The sequence below is a fragment of the Chaetodon trifascialis genome, chromosome 15 (genome assembly GCF_039877785.1).
Source record: "Chaetodon trifascialis isolate fChaTrf1 chromosome 15, fChaTrf1.hap1, whole genome shotgun sequence".
NCBI lineage: Eukaryota > Metazoa > Chordata > Actinopteri > Chaetodontiformes > Chaetodontidae > Chaetodon > Chaetodon trifascialis.
Genome location: NC_092070.1, coordinates 22869582 through 22887211, shown reverse-complemented (window position 1 = coordinate 22887211; position 17630 = coordinate 22869582). Strand labels below are relative to the sequence as shown.

The 17630-nt window shown below is 46.5% G+C and overlaps 1 protein-coding gene across 1 annotated transcript in view; it reads right to left on the bottom strand.

Annotated features, from left to right (window-relative positions):
* shank1 (SH3 and multiple ankyrin repeat domains 1) overlaps positions 1–17630 on the bottom strand; it is a 59158-nt gene that overhangs the window by 22677 nt on the left and 18851 nt on the right. Inside the window, exons 3-15 of the mRNA XM_070980621.1 lie at positions 13190–13393; positions 12361–12432; positions 12121–12229; positions 9313–9467; positions 8384–8551; positions 7250–7366; positions 6677–6754; positions 5783–5849; positions 5433–5602; positions 3792–3913; positions 3260–3408; positions 1791–1904; positions 1233–1308 (exon numbers count right to left, since the gene is read on the bottom strand). Of these exons, the coding sequence (XP_070836722.1) occupies positions 1233–1308; positions 1791–1904; positions 3260–3408; positions 3792–3913; positions 5433–5602; positions 5783–5849; positions 6677–6754; positions 7250–7366; positions 8384–8551; positions 9313–9467; positions 12121–12229; positions 12361–12432; positions 13190–13393 (1601 nt within the window). The remainder of the gene's footprint in view (positions 1–1232; positions 1309–1790; positions 1905–3259; positions 3409–3791; positions 3914–5432; positions 5603–5782; positions 5850–6676; positions 6755–7249; positions 7367–8383; positions 8552–9312; positions 9468–12120; positions 12230–12360; positions 12433–13189; positions 13394–17630) is intronic.

The window sequence follows — 17630 nt, the reverse complement described above, 5'->3', positions numbered from 1 at the left end:
TGAGTCAACAGGTCACTTCCAGCCGGTTTCAGCTGTGGGTTCACGCTCAGAGAGCTGATCAGCTTTCTGAGACGTTCCCGTGCTGATGGAGTCGCAGTGGGTGGATGACTGCATCAGCGCGAGAAGCATAATGACCTTCTATTAAAAGTCAAAGATCTCAGCTGCTGCATGGAGATTATTTATGGTGAGTCCCATGACGCAGTATTACATATGCATCAGTTACACAGTTTGGTCATCAAGGGCAGCGATGATAACCGGGTCATTGTATAATTGTATAACGCGAAGAAATTTCAGACTTAGTCATCAGAGCGGTCTGAAAGCGCCTTCGCCATCACAAGCAAGTTCAGCCCACCTAAAAACTGCAGCCTGGCAACGCGGCTTTGCAACTCAGAGCCAAAAGGCGGACACACAAAGGAAGGAACGTGCTCTAAAATCCAGATAGGACAAAAATGTGCCTGTCTGCCCGGGTTAACTTCAGCGAAAGCAGCGAGTCAAAACACAGCTGGTAAACCTGCGCCTTGAGGACGACTGCAGTATGAAAGCAGGCGGATCAGCCTCAGGACCCGAGGCAGTGAACCCTCACACATCGTCATCCTACCGCATGAATCACTCACAACGCATCGCATCACACAAGTCAAAGCGCCACTGGAACGTATGAATCACCGCATGAATCATCTGAATAGATGTATACAGTATGTCACCGTACAAACAAATCCCCTCGCCACATGTGATGTGTTTCAACACTGGAGCAGACGGGTCACGATGAAGAGGCTGTCAGTCTGATTTGCACCAGCTGAGAGGAAGGAAGGAAGCTGCTCTTTAGCAAGGCACTGATCAGGCGCTCGGCGGTAGAAGCAGTCGTAGTCGTTACTCTGCGGTGGAGCAATCATCTGAATGTCACACTGCCCTCTTCTTCACCTTTCTTTGACCAGGGTGTGTCGCTTTCTTAATGGGATGCTTTCAAGCCTCATTCTGGTCCTAATGTCACACCAAACGAGCTCTGAAGCACCCAAAAGCCTCTTGTGTCAGCCCCGAGGTGCCTCCTACCCCTCTGACAGGTGAACTAACCACTCTAGTGCGAGCTTCCCCTCAGTCGGCCCCGCCTCTCACCCTCTGAGCTGAAGCAGGGCCCTTCAGTCACTTCTCGCCCCTGCGGCTCAGAGGATCTGTGCAGGTTTCTTCAGACAAACCCGGCGGCTTCATGCACAGACGCAGCGATCGGCGACTCTTACCTGGGAGCGTCAAAGCTGTCGTAGGATCCCACAGTGTAATGGCGGAACAGCCTTTTGGCTCGTTCTCCACGGCTCTCTGAAACACAAAATCCCAGCGACATCAGCACGGAGGCGCCTACGTTAAATCTATTTGCAAGGCTTTTATTCACTGATCTGTTGCTGTATTATTGTTACTATTGTGGAGCACGTGTGATTTCTTTGCCGTGACATCTCATGTCTGGACGGTAAATATGAAGCTACGACCAGCAGCTGGTTAGCTTAGCTTAGCATAAACTGAAACAGCTAGCTAGGGATGAAATGCTCCCACCAGCAGCTCTAAAGCTCATTAATTAAAAGACACACCTCGTTTGTTTAGCGTGTAGGACAAGTGAAGTGTAAAGAGGACACATTGCGGTTCTACGGGGGGTCGTGTGCTGGACTATTTCCTGGCACGGAGCAGCGACTTCCTGAAGTTTGTCGTCACTGTGAGGTGTCCTGGCTAAAAGGTGTTTTTTCTTATTGAAGTGATGCAGGATGAGCCTGCTGTGTGTGTGCGTGTGTGTGTGCGTGTGTGATCACCTGATCGGTTGTCTTGGCTTCGAAGCATCACTTCCTCCACGCAGTCGGAGGGGAACCAGCCTGTGCGACCCCTGACCGTCCCCTCCCAGTACCCGCCCTCGCCAACACTCAACACTGGAGGGGGGCGCAGGAAAGAGCAGCGTGTCAGGAAAAGGCAACACAACACACAGCAACACACACACACACACAGACACCGATGACAAATGAACACACACAAAAACCAACAACATTACACAGACAGAAAAGAAATCATGTGGACGCACACACGGACATGCAAACCTCCTGCATACTCACCAAGACATACATACCTGGCAACACCTTAGACTCACTCACAAACACACACATATTCATACCTGCAGACATTGAATACAAACATATACAGAGACCTTACACTCACGTTAGGACAGGACCATTTTACAAACTCATCTGAGGACTCTTGGGTGTGGGTGCTGATCTGTCCCTGAGGCCGAGACGTCCCTCTCACACCTGGTGTTAACATGCATCTAACTGTCAGAGCCAGTGTTTTCTCTAGAGACGCTTCAAGTAAGAGTTCGGCATTTAATTAGGAAATTCGCTTACGTCAGTGACTGTCTGGGAAATATGGAGTTACAGCCAGCAGCTGGTTATCTTAGCTTAGCTTACCTTATCTTAGATTAGCTTATTTTAGCTTAGCTTAGCTTAGCACAGTGACTGAAAACAGGTGGAAACAGCTAGCTAGATTGAATGTGAGAGGGTGGCTAGAAACGACTCTGCAGCCCAACACTGCGTTTTAGCCTCTTTTAGCTGATTTATTGTTTTGGTTTGGTCAAGTTTTACCGAATCTTTAAGGAGAGTGAAGATTGATCAGGTGGCTTTGAACGAATCTCTGTTGGGATGCTCATGTGGCATCCTCTGCCCTGTGTCTGCTGGATGCATAAGAGGGCATTTTGTTTGGTAACACGTTAGCCATAGCACCTTAAAACTGGGTTTAACTGGGCTGAGTCTGTGGTGGATGATAGACTAGCTGTGTTGTTGTGATCACTGGGTACGTGTTTGCCAGTGTGGTGACGGCTGATGCCAGGTAGATAAACTCAATGTTCTTGTGATGGAGCATCTCGCTCTGTGTCCAAAACACCTCATCGGTTACCTAAATGGTGTTATCTTAAAAGCTGCTGATTCAGTCTTAACTCTGAAATTGTTAAACTCCTGCAGTTAGCAGATTATGTGGGGGTTGTGCCAAAGCCCCAAACAGAGAGGGACAACTGGACATGTGACGTCCTGTTCCACGTGCACCTTTAAAGGGTTTCTGTGATGCTGCTTTGCTCGTGTTCCTCCACACGCCTCATTAAACTCCCGTCATGTTAGTACCAGGTGTAAACATCATCACCAACAATGACTTCCACCCGACAGACGCTTTGGCTTCACATGGATGACAGTATTATGCTCCAGCACACACACATATGCGCAGTGAGTATGGTGAATATACTGACCTTTGACCCTGTCTCCCTTAGTGAAGCTGACTTCTCGCTCTCCCTGGGCGGTGTGCGACCGGGTGGCGACAAAGACTCGTCCTGGGACAGCGCTGTAGAGGCGTCTCCGCTGGCCTGCAGTTTGTGCAACTGTGCTGGCAGGAGCAGGTCTGGGTGGGAGGGGGCATAAGGTGGGGAGGGAGAAAGTTTAAACCAGTTACAGACTGGAAATTTGAGGACTTTACCTGTCCAGGGTTCTCTGCTATGTCGCACTCTTTAACTCATGACCTTTGTAGCTCTGCACGTTCCTTCATTCAACACATGCTGAATTATCAGAAGTGATAATATAAGTGCAGCATTTCTCACTGGAAACTTATCTAAGGAACCACATTTAAGACTAAGACCTAAACCACCTTTACTGTCCTTTAAGACCTTTATTCACTATGAAGGACTCTTTTAGGACCCACAACGAGTCTTGATGAACTCACAGTATTCTGCATTAAAAAGCGGGACAGCAGCGTCTTGTTCTCAGGTTTCGGCCTCTGCCACTCACCCCTGTCTCCGACTCTGCCGGCTCCGGTCCTCCTTGTCCCCGATCCTCCCTCTGGACGGGGAGCGCGTCCTCGCTCCTCGGGGACTGCTGGAGCTCCGCAGGGTTCCTGTATGCTTGTAGCCCTGTGAGAGACGGAGAGGATATGAATGAGATGTATATTTATGAATATGATAATCTCACATTATCGCAGCCACATAAAGTTTCTGTAAGAATTTAAACCATCACTTTGATTCATAGTCACACTAACCTCAGTGCATTTCACATTTTTCTTTTTCTACTATTTCACCATCTACTGAGTCTTAAAACTTCATTCCAAAAACTTTCTTATGAGCCTGTGATGTTTATCAATGTTTACATTAATCAAACACAAATGTAATAAAGTGCATGTGCTGTAAATGTCTCATAAATGATGTAGTTTTATTACATGTTGTGTGTTTATGGGCATGATTTAATTCCACTGAACATAACAACTAAAATACAAGAACATGCAAACGTTAAAGCCAAGATCTGCTGCGCTGGCAATATTAATTCACTGATTTATTTTTTGCCGTTACGGAGAGCACGAGTTAATTATTTTGCTATCTAACGAGCTTTTTATCTCAAGACAACGAGATGATCAACACGTTATCATCACTAATAAAAGAAATCAAAAGGTTGTTTCCTGTTATCACTGATGTTTATTAGAGCCGAGCATAGGAACTGGTTTACATAGACTGTACTTCAATCTTATACACCATTCAAACACCCTCAGATAAGAGCAGTTTCTTCTCTAAAATGTGAATAAAACCTCTGATGACGTGAAGCATTACATATGTAGTCTGTCACAGAGGATGAGACAGTTGTCACATTCTGTTTTATGTATTTCTCACAAAGCACCCCAACTTTTTTGCAATCACGGTTGTAAGTTAATTTCTGCATGTAAGCTTATTCCTTATAAAAATTAGCCATAATGCAAAAACCCTCCCATCAAATCAGCAGGGAAAACATTCTCCCGAGTTCATAAAAAGTTCACGTTTTGCTCTGAAACTCTCTCAGACGAGTGTGTGCATGTCAGGGGCCACTCTCACCACTCTTATCAAGTCGTTTCCTCATTGTAAATTATCTCGTTATCTCCAGAAATCAGCCTTTTGTTGTCTTGAGATAACGAAGTAATTAACTTGAGATCTCGGGATAACGGCATTGAAAGAAGTCTTTTCAGCCGTTTGGACGGCCTGTGCAGGAAAGATGCTGCAGTGAGCGCTGCTCCCCAGCAGAGGTTGATAAAGGTCATCCATTAAACTGTTCAAGCGTCGTCATCTGCGCACGAGGATGCAGCTGCTCAAACCTCCACCCGTGCAATGGAAATATTCATTATCTGGCCAATATGAATGAATGAATGTACCCTCAGCTCTTCTCTTACTGGAAGAATCAAACGTCTAGAAGTGGAAAACTCAACAGACCCAAAAGTTTGGAGGCAGCGAACGTCGCCACATTGGGAGTGTAGACGTGTATTATGTCCACTAGTTGCTGTTGTGTACCAATGTACTTTGCTGTGTTTAATATTATTGCGTCTGTAAATTAAGCCGAGAGGTCAAAAGCTCCAGAAGAGCTCCAGAAGAACGTGTAACCCCAGCTTTCACACACACACCTGCACACACTCACCTGCACGGAGACGATGTTGGTCCCCGGGGCGTTGGGCACGGCCATCCAGTCGGGCAGGTTCATGCTGCTGTCGCTGTTGGCCCGGAGGAAGGGGTGAGGGTGGGGTATGGCCAGCGTCCGGGCGCTCTCCCGCCTCTGGGGGGCGTACTTTGGAGACTCCACAAAGGGAACTGGGAGGTGGGGGGAGAGAAAAAGGTGAGCGTACAATATCAGATTTACTGCCACATCATACTTTAATCTTCTATTTTTGCTTTTATTTTCTGATCAAAGGGCGAATTTCCCTTGTGAGGATCCGATGCATCACTCTCGATTAGTAAAAATAACCTGCAGGACATTCCACACGGACTTACCCACGTCTGTGTCCCGGTGGTTTTTGATGATTTCTCCCAGCTCGAAGTGACCCGACATGACAGCCACCTGATAAAGACACACACATTGGACGCAGTCAAACGGAAAACGCACGCACAAAATGAAAGAGTGGAACAAAGAGTTTACTCTTCCTCCTGTAATTACAGCAGGTCGCTTTATGGGCGCTTCCACTGAAGAATTATTCTTCTGTGTTTTCTAAATGACACCATCGTGCTGCTGCTCCAAACTTGCCCCTCTAATGGGCAGATTTACAAGCGATGGAAAGCAGACCCGCAGACCCAGAGTCATATTTAGTGGTCACGCTCAGCTCACAGTCTCCTGATGCAGGAAAGATGGATGATCTGCACGCTGTAATAGTTTCACGGATTAATTTTGTGCATTTGCTTTGTTTAGCTTCAGTTTGGATGTTTTCTTCTGTAATTAGAATTCTGCTTGGACATAATATTCCAGCTCAGCGCTCATGAAGATCCATCCAGCTTGTCAGAAACGTGCGAGCGCTTTCACGTAAGAACATATTTGTTTATTCTTTCCACTGTTGCGCAAATGCTTTTGACCTTTCCTTTAGACAAACTACACAGGTCAGCACACACTCCAGAAAACTCCAAAGCTCTCTCCCTGTTGTCTCCTTTCTTGTTCTCTCACACAAACACAACAGATTGCCTCAGCTGGCTTTTTCTGCACTGACAGAGTTAATGTATCCATATTAAGGGGTCACATGTGACCCTGCCACCTGGGACCTCTGTGTGCATCGCAGCACAATGATGGTTTAAAGTGAAATTAGGCCCTGGCGCTTTCTGCTACGTTAACTTAATAAGACACTAAACCATACAACCACCCAACACGCATAATTACGCAGCCAGGCACTCAGCCATTACCTGAAAGGGGGTCTGCCCACTGTTGTTCTTGGTGTCTTTCTTCGCTCCCCGGTAGAGCAGAATTCGTGCACAGCTTTCCTGCAGCAGAGTTGATTAATGTACATTAAACATAAAATATATCGCTGCTTAATGTAGAAATGCATGTCATTTGTTCACGTGTGCGCCGGCTTTAGAAAGACAGAAGAATCCTCATCTTTCGGCTTTGTGCACATTTCCTGCAAACGTGCTGAACTTTGAGCAAACTTTGAAACGGGGGGGTGAAAATTCAAGGAAGTTATGAAAAAATGGAAAGCTCTTAGTAGTTTGTCAAATTTCAAACCTGTTTGTCGACAAAAATATACAATATTATTCCCACATTGAGGCAGATTGTGGTTTGCCAAATTGAGCTATGTAAATAAAACTGACTTTTCATACTTAATTTCATCATATTTTAATTGGAATTTAAGAATTAATGTGTTTTCAGGCTCTGGATGCTGAACCTAAAGGGCAAATCACTTATTTAGCAAAGTTAAAGAGCGTTTCAGGACGTTTTCTCGAAGCTGACGTCTGATCTCTGTGAAAAAGTGCGTCTACCTTGTTGTATAAAGCACAGATGTGCAAGGCAGTGTTTCCAGAGGCATTCTGGGAGGAGGAATCCGCCCCATAGAAGAGGAGGTGCTCCAGATGCTGCGCGTTACCATTCTGGCAGGCCTGAGTGAGGACGAGCAGAGAGGGAGAGAGCGACGAGGGTTTAACAAGGAGGTGGAAACAAAAACAAGATGTACCAATAACACCGATACCGATAACAATCACGACAGCTGGACAACCTAAACTTAAACTAATCCATTCATCCAAGTGATTTATGTTATCATCAGGTGTACCATCGCTGCATTAAAGGCTCATTTCTGATTGGCTGGCAGCTCTCCATCACAGTGAGGACACTTTGAATATGTTACGACCTAAAAATGGACAGAAATCAATGTGTGGGGTGCTTTTGTTAAACACCACCACCCGAGGATACACACCTTTTTATCCCTCTGGACAATAATATAAACTTGACAGTAAGCAGAGCATCAGAAAATAATGCATTCAGTGGATTCATGTACACATCATCTATTATTTTCTCTCCTAGGGATACACTGAGCAGCCTAGACACACACACACACACACACACACACACACACACACACACACACACACACACACACAGTAAAAGATGGAGAGGCAGATGCTGATGAAGTGTGGGTGATCACACTGAGACGAAGAGGCTGATACCTTCATTTTTTCCGTCCACTTCCCTGCTGGAACATGAGGCCACAGAAGCAGGATGGGTGGGATGGAGGGTGAAAGGTGTCCGAGGTAAAAGATGAGAGGTGCAGTGTTTCATGGCATGAATGGCTTTGACGCGGAGACTGGAACACAGAGTGCACTGCTACTTTACAAATGGGATGCATGCACACTTGTGCAATACAAACAACAGAGACTCAGACCCCAAACAACCCAAGGCAGGACTTTTTTTGGTGCTCTCATACCAACATCCATAAATAGACACAAATATAGGCCACTGACCCCATTAGAGTGAAAGATTTTGCCCTCTGATGGAAGTTTTTAGAGTAGAATTAGCTGCACACATAACATCCGTATTCTCTTCTTTTACGTCCAGAAAACCCTTTTGAAGACCCCCTGAGGAGCCTCTTGAAGGGTCCCACGTAACGTCCACACACGTACCTGATGTGTCTCGTCCCAGCCGTTCTCGTCCCTGATGCCCAGCTTGGCGCGGTGGTAGAGGAGTGTTTCGCAGCAGGAGGTCTCTCCCCCGGTCAGCACAGTGTGGTAGAGCGGTGTCAGCCCTCGCCGGTCCTTGTAGTCCGGAGACGCACCCAGAGACAGCAGGACCTGCAGGAAGACACAGCAGAAAAGACAAACCTCACCGAAAATACTGCTAGTCGTGACAACCGTAAGGACGTATAATAAATGACGCAATTATCATGATTCAGTAAAATAATATACCTTTTACGAGCTAAAAACACAAGAATAAACAGCAGCAAGGAAAAATAAAATATTGAGGTTGTTTCCACTTTCAAGTGGAGGGAATATTCATGGAAGTTTAAATCAGGATGGGAGCACACAGCCGGGGTTCAGAGAGGTCACGCAGCACCTCGGGCTGGAGCTCATCCTGCATTCGCTCACAGTTTGCTGTGATTCTTCATGCAGTTCAGCAGCTGTTTCTCTCCTTTGTGGAAAACATGGACTCTGACAGTGCAGCACATGCAATTATCTTCCCGTGAATGAGCTCCGGCTCTATAGGCACGCGTCTTCTTGGATATTTGGGAGCTGAAATGTAAATGCGCCGCACACCTTTAAACCAGGCAATCTGAATTTTAATGTCTTTTTTTCCGCCTGCTTGAACAGAACAATAGATTTTTCTCCTCGCGTGTATTTTGCGTGTACGTGGGTGTGGACTGCCGAGTGGGTCTGTTTATTCTGTCTTCAGCTTGTTTGCTTATACAGTAACACAAATGAAGATAACCCCGCATCAGTTTCAGGGCAAGTATCCATCCTGCACATGCAGACCCGAGTGTAGGCGTGACAATGAAAACTCATTACTGTCATTAAACAACAGCATTTCTGTGAGCAGACAACGTGTGGAGGTTTACCAGCAGGGCTGTATGGCGGTGGCCTCGAACAGCCTTGTGTATCGACGTGAGTCCATCTTTGGCGCGGAAGTCAATATGAGCCCCTCCCTCCACCAGGACCCGGATGGCCTCACCTCCACCCGGCTCACACTGCACCGCCAGGGACAGAGGAGTCTCTGGTGGACACACACAAGGAGATTCAAACAGTAATTGAATTTATCGTGTTCCTGAGTCTCAAAGTCAAATTATTTGCGGGCCAGATTGCGAGCTCCTCGGGGGGTAAATAAATACATTTCGACTGTTTACGCTCCTTCGAACTCTTACACTCCTCTGTCCTTGCTTTGAGGTCATATTCTTGAACAACAGCAGCTTTCTCCTCGCAGGTCAGACATGAAACAGACAAACCAAACTCCAAAAACTCCTCCTCTTTTTGTTCTTTCATGCTTAGAAAACAGACTCTGGTGTCAGGCCCACAGCAGTAAGTCAGAGTTCTGCTCATTGAAGCTAATGTTGCTAGCTTACATTCAGCGTTTCTTACCAAAACACGTTCTGTGTGTCCTTGAGGTTCATGTCTAACGACGATTTGAATGCATTTCCTTCCTCATAAAACATTAAAATATTTTAAATCCTATGTTTATTCATCTGTACAGACTTGCAGTCTTCTTCATTTGTGACGCTCGTGAACGAGTCCTTTAAGAGAAAGATGGAAGCTAATGCTAATGCTAGGTAGAATAACTGGATGATTTGTTAAATGTGACTCAGAAACGTCTCATTTTGGTAATAACAGTAAGGCCCAAGCATGGTGAGAGAAAAAGTGCACTCCTTTAAATATTAAATAAAACAGAATAAGAGTTATAAGACAGTTACAACAATAAAATCATCAGCATGCCGTCATCATAGGTGGGATTTAGGAATGAAAATGGTTTTATTCTCTCAGGTTAGCAACGACAGCCTCCATCTGAGCGCTGAGGCTGTTTTTCCTCGTGATGCATCGATACTCTGCCAATTTTCGTTGACATCAAATAAAGCCACAAAGAAACTCAGTGGCGTCACTTCAAAATAAAAGCACCGCTGTGTCACAACACCTTTAAACTCGATTAGCACACTCGAGCTCCTTCGGCGAGACGGTTCAATGGCACCTTGAAGAATCAAAGCGTTCAACATGTTCCCAGTCAAAACAGGATGCAGAGCGCTGGCTGCCATGCAACAAGAGGATTTTTGGCAAAGAGGAAAGCGACTGAGGGCTTTTATCTTCGAACGGCGTCTGTAGATCTCTGGTACGGATAATTTGGGGGGATATTTTGACTGTGCCTCCTCTGAAGTTACTGTCAGGACGACTTGGGGAATGCCCATTAAGCGCTTCCCTTGGCAGAGATGGAAGCGAGCCCCCTCTAACAGGAGCCACGCCGTGAATATGGCAGAATTATTTCATGTCCTATTAAAGGCGCTCAGTGTGAGTCTTCTGCTGAGCAGGAGAGCATGAAGACAGAGCTTCAGAAAGACAAGCAGGTCAAACGGAAAGAGTGTTAACAATGGTGGACCAGGGGTTTGCCATTTTCTGTCGATTTTGTTTGAGCTTAAACAGCTTTTCGACACGTCCGTTCAGTGAGTTTTGCAGCAAACTCTGCAGTTTTAATTCAAGGTTATTTTCTACCCTTGACTCAGATTTATTTGCTGGCATCATCACATTTCAGCACATGGCACAGAAACATCACAGCTGATGTCCAAAGAAGTGATAACCAGGACATTTTCAGGTGTCCGACACGAGGTGAGTGGAGCGTGTTGGTGAGGTGGGGTTCATCAGGGCTCTCTGCTGCCCCCTGGTGGTGTGAGGTTGGAGCGTGTTTCACACCCGTGATGACAGCCTGTGTTTTGTGTTTTGACACTTGCTCCCAGAGCGGCGGGAGCGACACAGAGCAGCACACCCAAACTGTAAATGAGCCGTCTGCTGCGCCCCCTGAGCACGAACAGGATCTGGGAAAAGCCACCAAATCGTGAACAGCACTGGTGCAGATCCTCGACGAAGCGTTAGGCCAACATGCTGCAGAGCCGAGGGCAGAAAACGGAGGGGGAGGTTTGTTATTTGCAGAGAGTTTAAAGGTCGAGTTTTACAGCAGAGCCACGGGTCATGAAGCTGCTGGCCGCCAGTGTGCTCGTTCGGCTGAGAGGAGGTGGTTCACAGCTGGAGGTGCTGAATCTCAAATACATGCTCATAGGTTTGATTTGCAGACAATTAAATAAACAGAGACAGAAGAGGGGAGAGACTTGACTGTATGTGGGTGTGCAGATGGATGTACGTACAGTATATGGGCGGATGAAATGAGCTTTTTTGAATAATTTTTAAATCCATAGGGGCCTAAAACAAAAATGGTTTCCACAAAAACAGACATTCGGAGGAGTTCCTGTCACTGACCTGCTGCATCCTTTGACCTTAATATTCTGCCGTCCTGATTCCTTAAACTGAGAACCAGCTCTGAAGCAAACAGCTGGGATTGCAGTCCATCAGTACTGTACAGCTGATTTTAAAGTTTTACCTTGAAGCCACTTTATCAGATATTCAGTGATGTTACTTCAAAAGTTCCAGCTCAAAACTTGGTGTGATTTGTGTCAACATGGCCGCTGCTCTTCAGAGAAACAAGCCCAAAAACACTGAATTTTACACACTGGTGCTAAACTTGCTATCAGGTGCGTAAAAAGCTAACACACGTGTTTCTAAAAAACTTCAACACGAGTGTCGTCTGACGTTGTTACGGACAGAGGATAGACCAAAGAAGAAAATGTGAAATGACAGAGGGGAGGTGGCGGCTCCTCGGGCTCCGTCCTCCTTACCGCCGGTGTCCGAGTCCTGGTAGTTGGGATCAAGGCCTTTGTCTATGAACTTGATCATCTTGTCCACAGCGCTGGTTTGGATATAATCCATGAATTTCTTCAGGCTGACCTGCACGTGGAGAGGAGGTGTACAGATGAGCATACAGTAACACTGACATGCATGCAGTTCACACTGTTCAGGTACGTTCACACGGCTGAAACCTGCAGCTGAGATCAGCTGTGGGACAGATGCTTTCATACCTTAGTGTGCAGTTTGGCCAGTTGCTTCTCATCCAGATTGGTCTGTTTATACACTCTGGTCTTGTATCGAAACTGAACCCGCCAGAGAAAAGGAGAAAGGAAATGAAGAGTTAATCCTAACACAGAGAGCGTTTGTCCTTAATTCTCTTAGCTTTTGGCCTAGATCCACGAAATGGGGCCTGCAGATTTATTGTATGGAGAAGCTTTATCTGGTTTGCTGTACAAACCTCCTCTTCTACTTCACCGAAGACAAGAATTGTGAAAGAAATGGTTTGGCTTTTCAGCAGTTTAAAGGCGCTTTAGAGCCTCCACTGGGTCATAATATAGCATGAAAAGAGGGCGACTGTACAGACCGGATAAGAGATTAGCCCGTGTTGCACTGAACAGAGCAGAGAAGCCAAACGGTTCTGCGACACTCCTCTGAGAAGTGTCTGAAACTTCATTCATAAAGCAGGTTTTTTATAACCCGCTCCGACAGCTGCAGCAGGTGTAGTCTAAACTGCCGTAAAGCTGCTGATTTTTACGACGGTCAACTGGATGCAACACACGAGAAGCTGGAGTAAACGTCGGTCACATGATGTGAGGCAGAAAGCTGGTCCTACAAGAATCAGAATCTACTGCAGTAATCTTAATATTCAAGACGGGATTTGATCCAACAGCACCTACAGAGAATGGCTGACGTTTAAGATCAGTCTCTCTGAACTTTCAAAGAGGAAGCCGTCACATCAGAGTCTCTTCTCGACCACTGCAGTATTGACTAACAGTGACATCTTGAGGACAAGCGGGCTACATCACCCCTCTATTGTGCCTCACTGTCTTACAACGGTACCTCCAAATACGGCACCCCTTTCTCAAAGGACTGTGGGTACTCTCTGAGCAGCCTCTCCTCCTCCAGGAACTTGGCGTCGTGGCCGTCCGTGGCGGGCTGGAAGAGGCCGTAGTTCAGGACGTCCCGCAGAGATTCGGTCAGGGAGCACAGCACCTGCTGCTTGGCCTTCCACACGGTGGCGTCTGGGTTGAACCGCAAACATTTCTGCAGGAGACACAGAAGAAGACACAGCTCGGCTTTAAGGTCACAGAGCAGTGAGTCCTACTTCACTGGAAACCACAGTTTTTATTAAACTTCTAACCAAGTGCAGGAATCTCAGTCTGCACCCGATTAATACCAAACTGTATCAAGCAGTTTAAAGTAGCACAATAACACACCATGCACTGAGGCATCGGTATGAAGCATCCAAAATATTACATAGATTAGTCACAGGGGCCATTTTCCTGCAGAAACCTCTCTTTTACTTTTGCTGATGATACATCTGCACATTTATTTTAAGATTTAGATTACAAGACTTTTACTTGTAATGAGGCGTATTTTATTTTCCTGTATTAGTAAAAAGAATCTAAGTACTTCTTCCACCACTGGTTTCATTTGAATAATTTGCAGGAGATAAGTCTGGGAAATAAATATAATAAACTTTATGCAGCAGAACAATATTCTCCTTATTCCTGTCCCATGAATCGTCTCATGACCCTTAAACTTTGTCTCTGGACCCCCTGTGGAGACAACCCTGTGGCAGCGGATGGGCTGACTGCAGCACACTGAGGCTGTTCCCCCTCTGAACCAGCAGGGGGCGACAGCGCCGGAGTAAAGTGGGTGATTCCCGGTGGCCTTAGTTAGCACACAGGATATGAATGGCAGTTTGGTGCAGCTTTAAGTGTCTCCGGTGGGGTCGTGAACGGCCAAATGCATCACGGCTCAGAGGCTCAGTCAGCAAAGTGGAGCGTAGCTCACTACACAGATGGCTGACGGAGGGCTCTTGGCACTGCTGTCTCTCTCTGTCTCTGTCTCTGTCTCTGTCTCTCTCTGTCTCTCTCTCTGCTTGGCCGGAGTGGAGCTGGGTCGTTCTCTGACCTTGAGACAGCAGCAGGATGATTGGCCCATTCAGAGTGCAGCCAGCTGCAGGGATCCTCGCCTCTCACTGCATTACTGCACGGCTTCCCGTCTCTGGCCAACACTTATTCCAGCCCAGAACGTTCTCTCAGTCACTGTCACTCATCTTCATCTCTTCACACACACACACACACACACACACACACACACACACACACACACACGTTTATGTGTGTGTGCGTGTGCGTGTGTCCACAAAGAGAAGAGATAAAAACCCTGCACGGGGGTTTTGTGCAGAGGAGTAACACAACATTTCCTCCCTCTGTTTCATCCAGTGTCTCACAGCCAACCCGGTCACCACGGCAACCGATTCATTAGTGGAGCAAGCTGCTTGTTGCCATAGAGACATCCCCGTGTTCCCTAGGAGATGGGGTACCGGGAGGGTGTGCGTGTGTTCGTGTGTGAGCCTGTGCGTTAGGCTGCGTGGATTTTGTGTGTGTTTGAGCAGCGTGGCGAAAGACAGCGGCGTGGGGGGGGGGGGGGCGTCTCAGAGTGTGAGAGTGAAAGAGGATGAAAAGGTGTGTCTGTTTGGATTGGATTAGGTCTCACACACACACACACGGATGCATTCACAAGCCTACACGCTGCACTTACAGTCGCCATGAAGGATGCAGGCAAACACACTCAGAGATGAAGCACAGTCACAGCAGGAGACAGTGAGGGTGAGGATTCAGGGAGCACGCAGGAGGAATATTCCCACAGTCAGCCTGAACAACCATTAAACACTCATGATTATTAAATAAAGCAGATCTCTCGCTTTCGGCCTGAGGACCTTCAGATCGTTGGAGACTTCACTGAGGCGGCCATGCTGCTCATTGATCTCTACGCCTCCTGGAGCATGACTGATCGTCCAGCCTGTACCGGGCCGATAGGTTGTTTGCGGTCACGTGACGTTAAATTGAAACGGAGGGCAGGAAGTGAAAACTGCCACGGACGAGATGACGGAAAGTTCTTACTGGGCTAGTTTAGATGAAAGTATGAGAGAAGTGAACGAACAGAAAATCAGATCATATGTGGGATGTGACTCTTAAAATCACGTACAGTCACAGACAAATTGTTGTAAGCCTCCTGCAGTTGAGTGTTTGTGGCGCCCTCCGGTGGTCAGAGAGCTTTTGAGACTGAGAGCTGCTGGTTTGTAAAATGTTTCTGTCCAATGACAAAATTGGTTTCAGCATCAAAACATGAAAATTTAAATGACAAGATGATTTTCTGGTGTTCTGGCTGATCGGCGTATGGAGGTATGGAAGTACCCCGATCTAAAACTATAAATCCTCATGTGACATATGGTGTATATTAGGCATTACTTGTTATATAACAGTATTTCTGTGCAGGTGCACCTTCTCCTCAACATGTCAGCCGCTCGTTCCTGAGCCTGAACGCGCTTCTCGCTGTCAGGACTCTGCTGCAGGATTCAGCTTCTCCCTCTGATCATGTGTAATGGAAAACGAGCGACAACACAGTCCACGCTCCGCATTACCGGGCCTTCCCTTTTCAGCGTGTTCATCATCGTTACATCATGTGCCTTCGTGTTTCAGCTTTGCTGCTGAGCTCCTGTTAACTTGAGCTGATGCTGAACATGTGACTGAGACACCTGGACGACACCGAATCCTGGTTTAGTTTTCCAGCTCTGCTTTCTCAAAACTGGGTTAGTTATCCAGATTTCTGAAACCAGGATAAGATGTCAGCGTGGACAGTTTTGTAGTACTTGAGTATTTCAATTAAATGCTACTTTATACAACATTTCTGAGGGAAATATAGTACTTATTACTCATTATGTCAGCTGGAGTTATTGGTGATTTTGTATTTTTCATCCTTATTGTGCCTTATTTTTACTATTACCAGTGGGTCTTATTCTACAGTTGATTTATTTTGTGTATTTTTATTGTTTATTTGTTCTACTATTTGTTCATTCTGCAGTCATAAGAGGAGAATTTCCCTGACGTGGGATCAATAAACTCTCATCTCCTCGTATTCTCCGTCTTATTTTACATTAATTTTCTATCCATGTGTTGTTCATTCCATGCATTTCTTATGTGAAGCACTAAAGCTGCATTTCTTGTGTAAAAGGTGCAAAACAAATAAAATTATCATTTGCATTGTGTTGTACGAAAATATGATCCGTTCTTATTAAACATGGGGCCATTTTTCAACATACTTTTATGAGTAATAGTGCAGAACCTTTACTTGTAACGGAGGATTTTCACACTACTGCGCACGGGCAAAACATCAGCAGGAAGCTGGAAAAACTGGAGTCATAACTGTGATAGTAGTTTATATAAATACACTTCAGGTCGCGGCTTGTGTACAGCTCACACCTTTTCCATGATTCTCAGGCTTTGCATTAAAATCTTAACGCAGCTTTCAGTCCTTCTGCTTCTCTTGTGGTTTTATCATTATGCAGACCAAAAATTCTGTCTTGCCTCTGAAAGCTGTGATCACACTTTCCCACTCACACACGCCCACTCACTCTGTCCATGCTGCTCTTTATCTTCCCCTGCCCATCTCGATCTCATTCTCCCTCCTCCCTCCCGCTCCGGCCATCTTTCTGTAACGGCTCTGTCACTTATCTGTGCAGAAATAAGAGTCGCTGAGACTCTCGTCTCTCTGTGTCGAGCTCGCTCTGCCTCTGTCCCTCCGGCCTTTTCCTGCAGGCCACGTGCAGGGGGACTAGAAGCCTTTAATGAGATCTGTGGGGAAATAACCCCCCACCAAACATGCATACACACTCCGGCACACACACACGCCAGCCATGTCGCCATTTAAGTCAGCTTCCTCTCCACATCTCTATCTCTCTCAGCCACTCCAGCCACCCCCTTCCTCTCTACAGCGCTTCAGAAGAGGGAATTAATTTCTTTTAAGTATTGCTGTCATCCCCTCTCTGCCTTGTTCTCTCTTTCTCCATTGTCTCCATCGTCTTTGTCTCACTCACCCGTGCTGCACTCCCCCCTCTTGTCCTCCCATACTTCCCTCTCTGTTATCTCTTCTCACCTTTGGGGCTCACGCCTTCATTAACACACAGCCGTAGAGAAGCACGGTGGACGCTGCCTTTAAGTCCACACATCTCTGACTAGCTGCTGAAACACTGAGTGTGCGTGTATCTGTGTATCAGCGGCTGCGAGGCCAAATCCTGCCTGAGGGGCTGCTGCTTGTTCTTCAGAGTTTGCAAGATTTCAGCTCAAGTCAGAGGCAGAGAGAAACTCATTTGTTTCACGCTGTTTAATGCACTCGGCAGGCGAATGCCAACGTGACTGCATGTGCATGAGTTTGACAGCCTAATAAACCTGCAAACAAAGCCGCCTTGACCTCCCGCTGTGCCCGAATCATA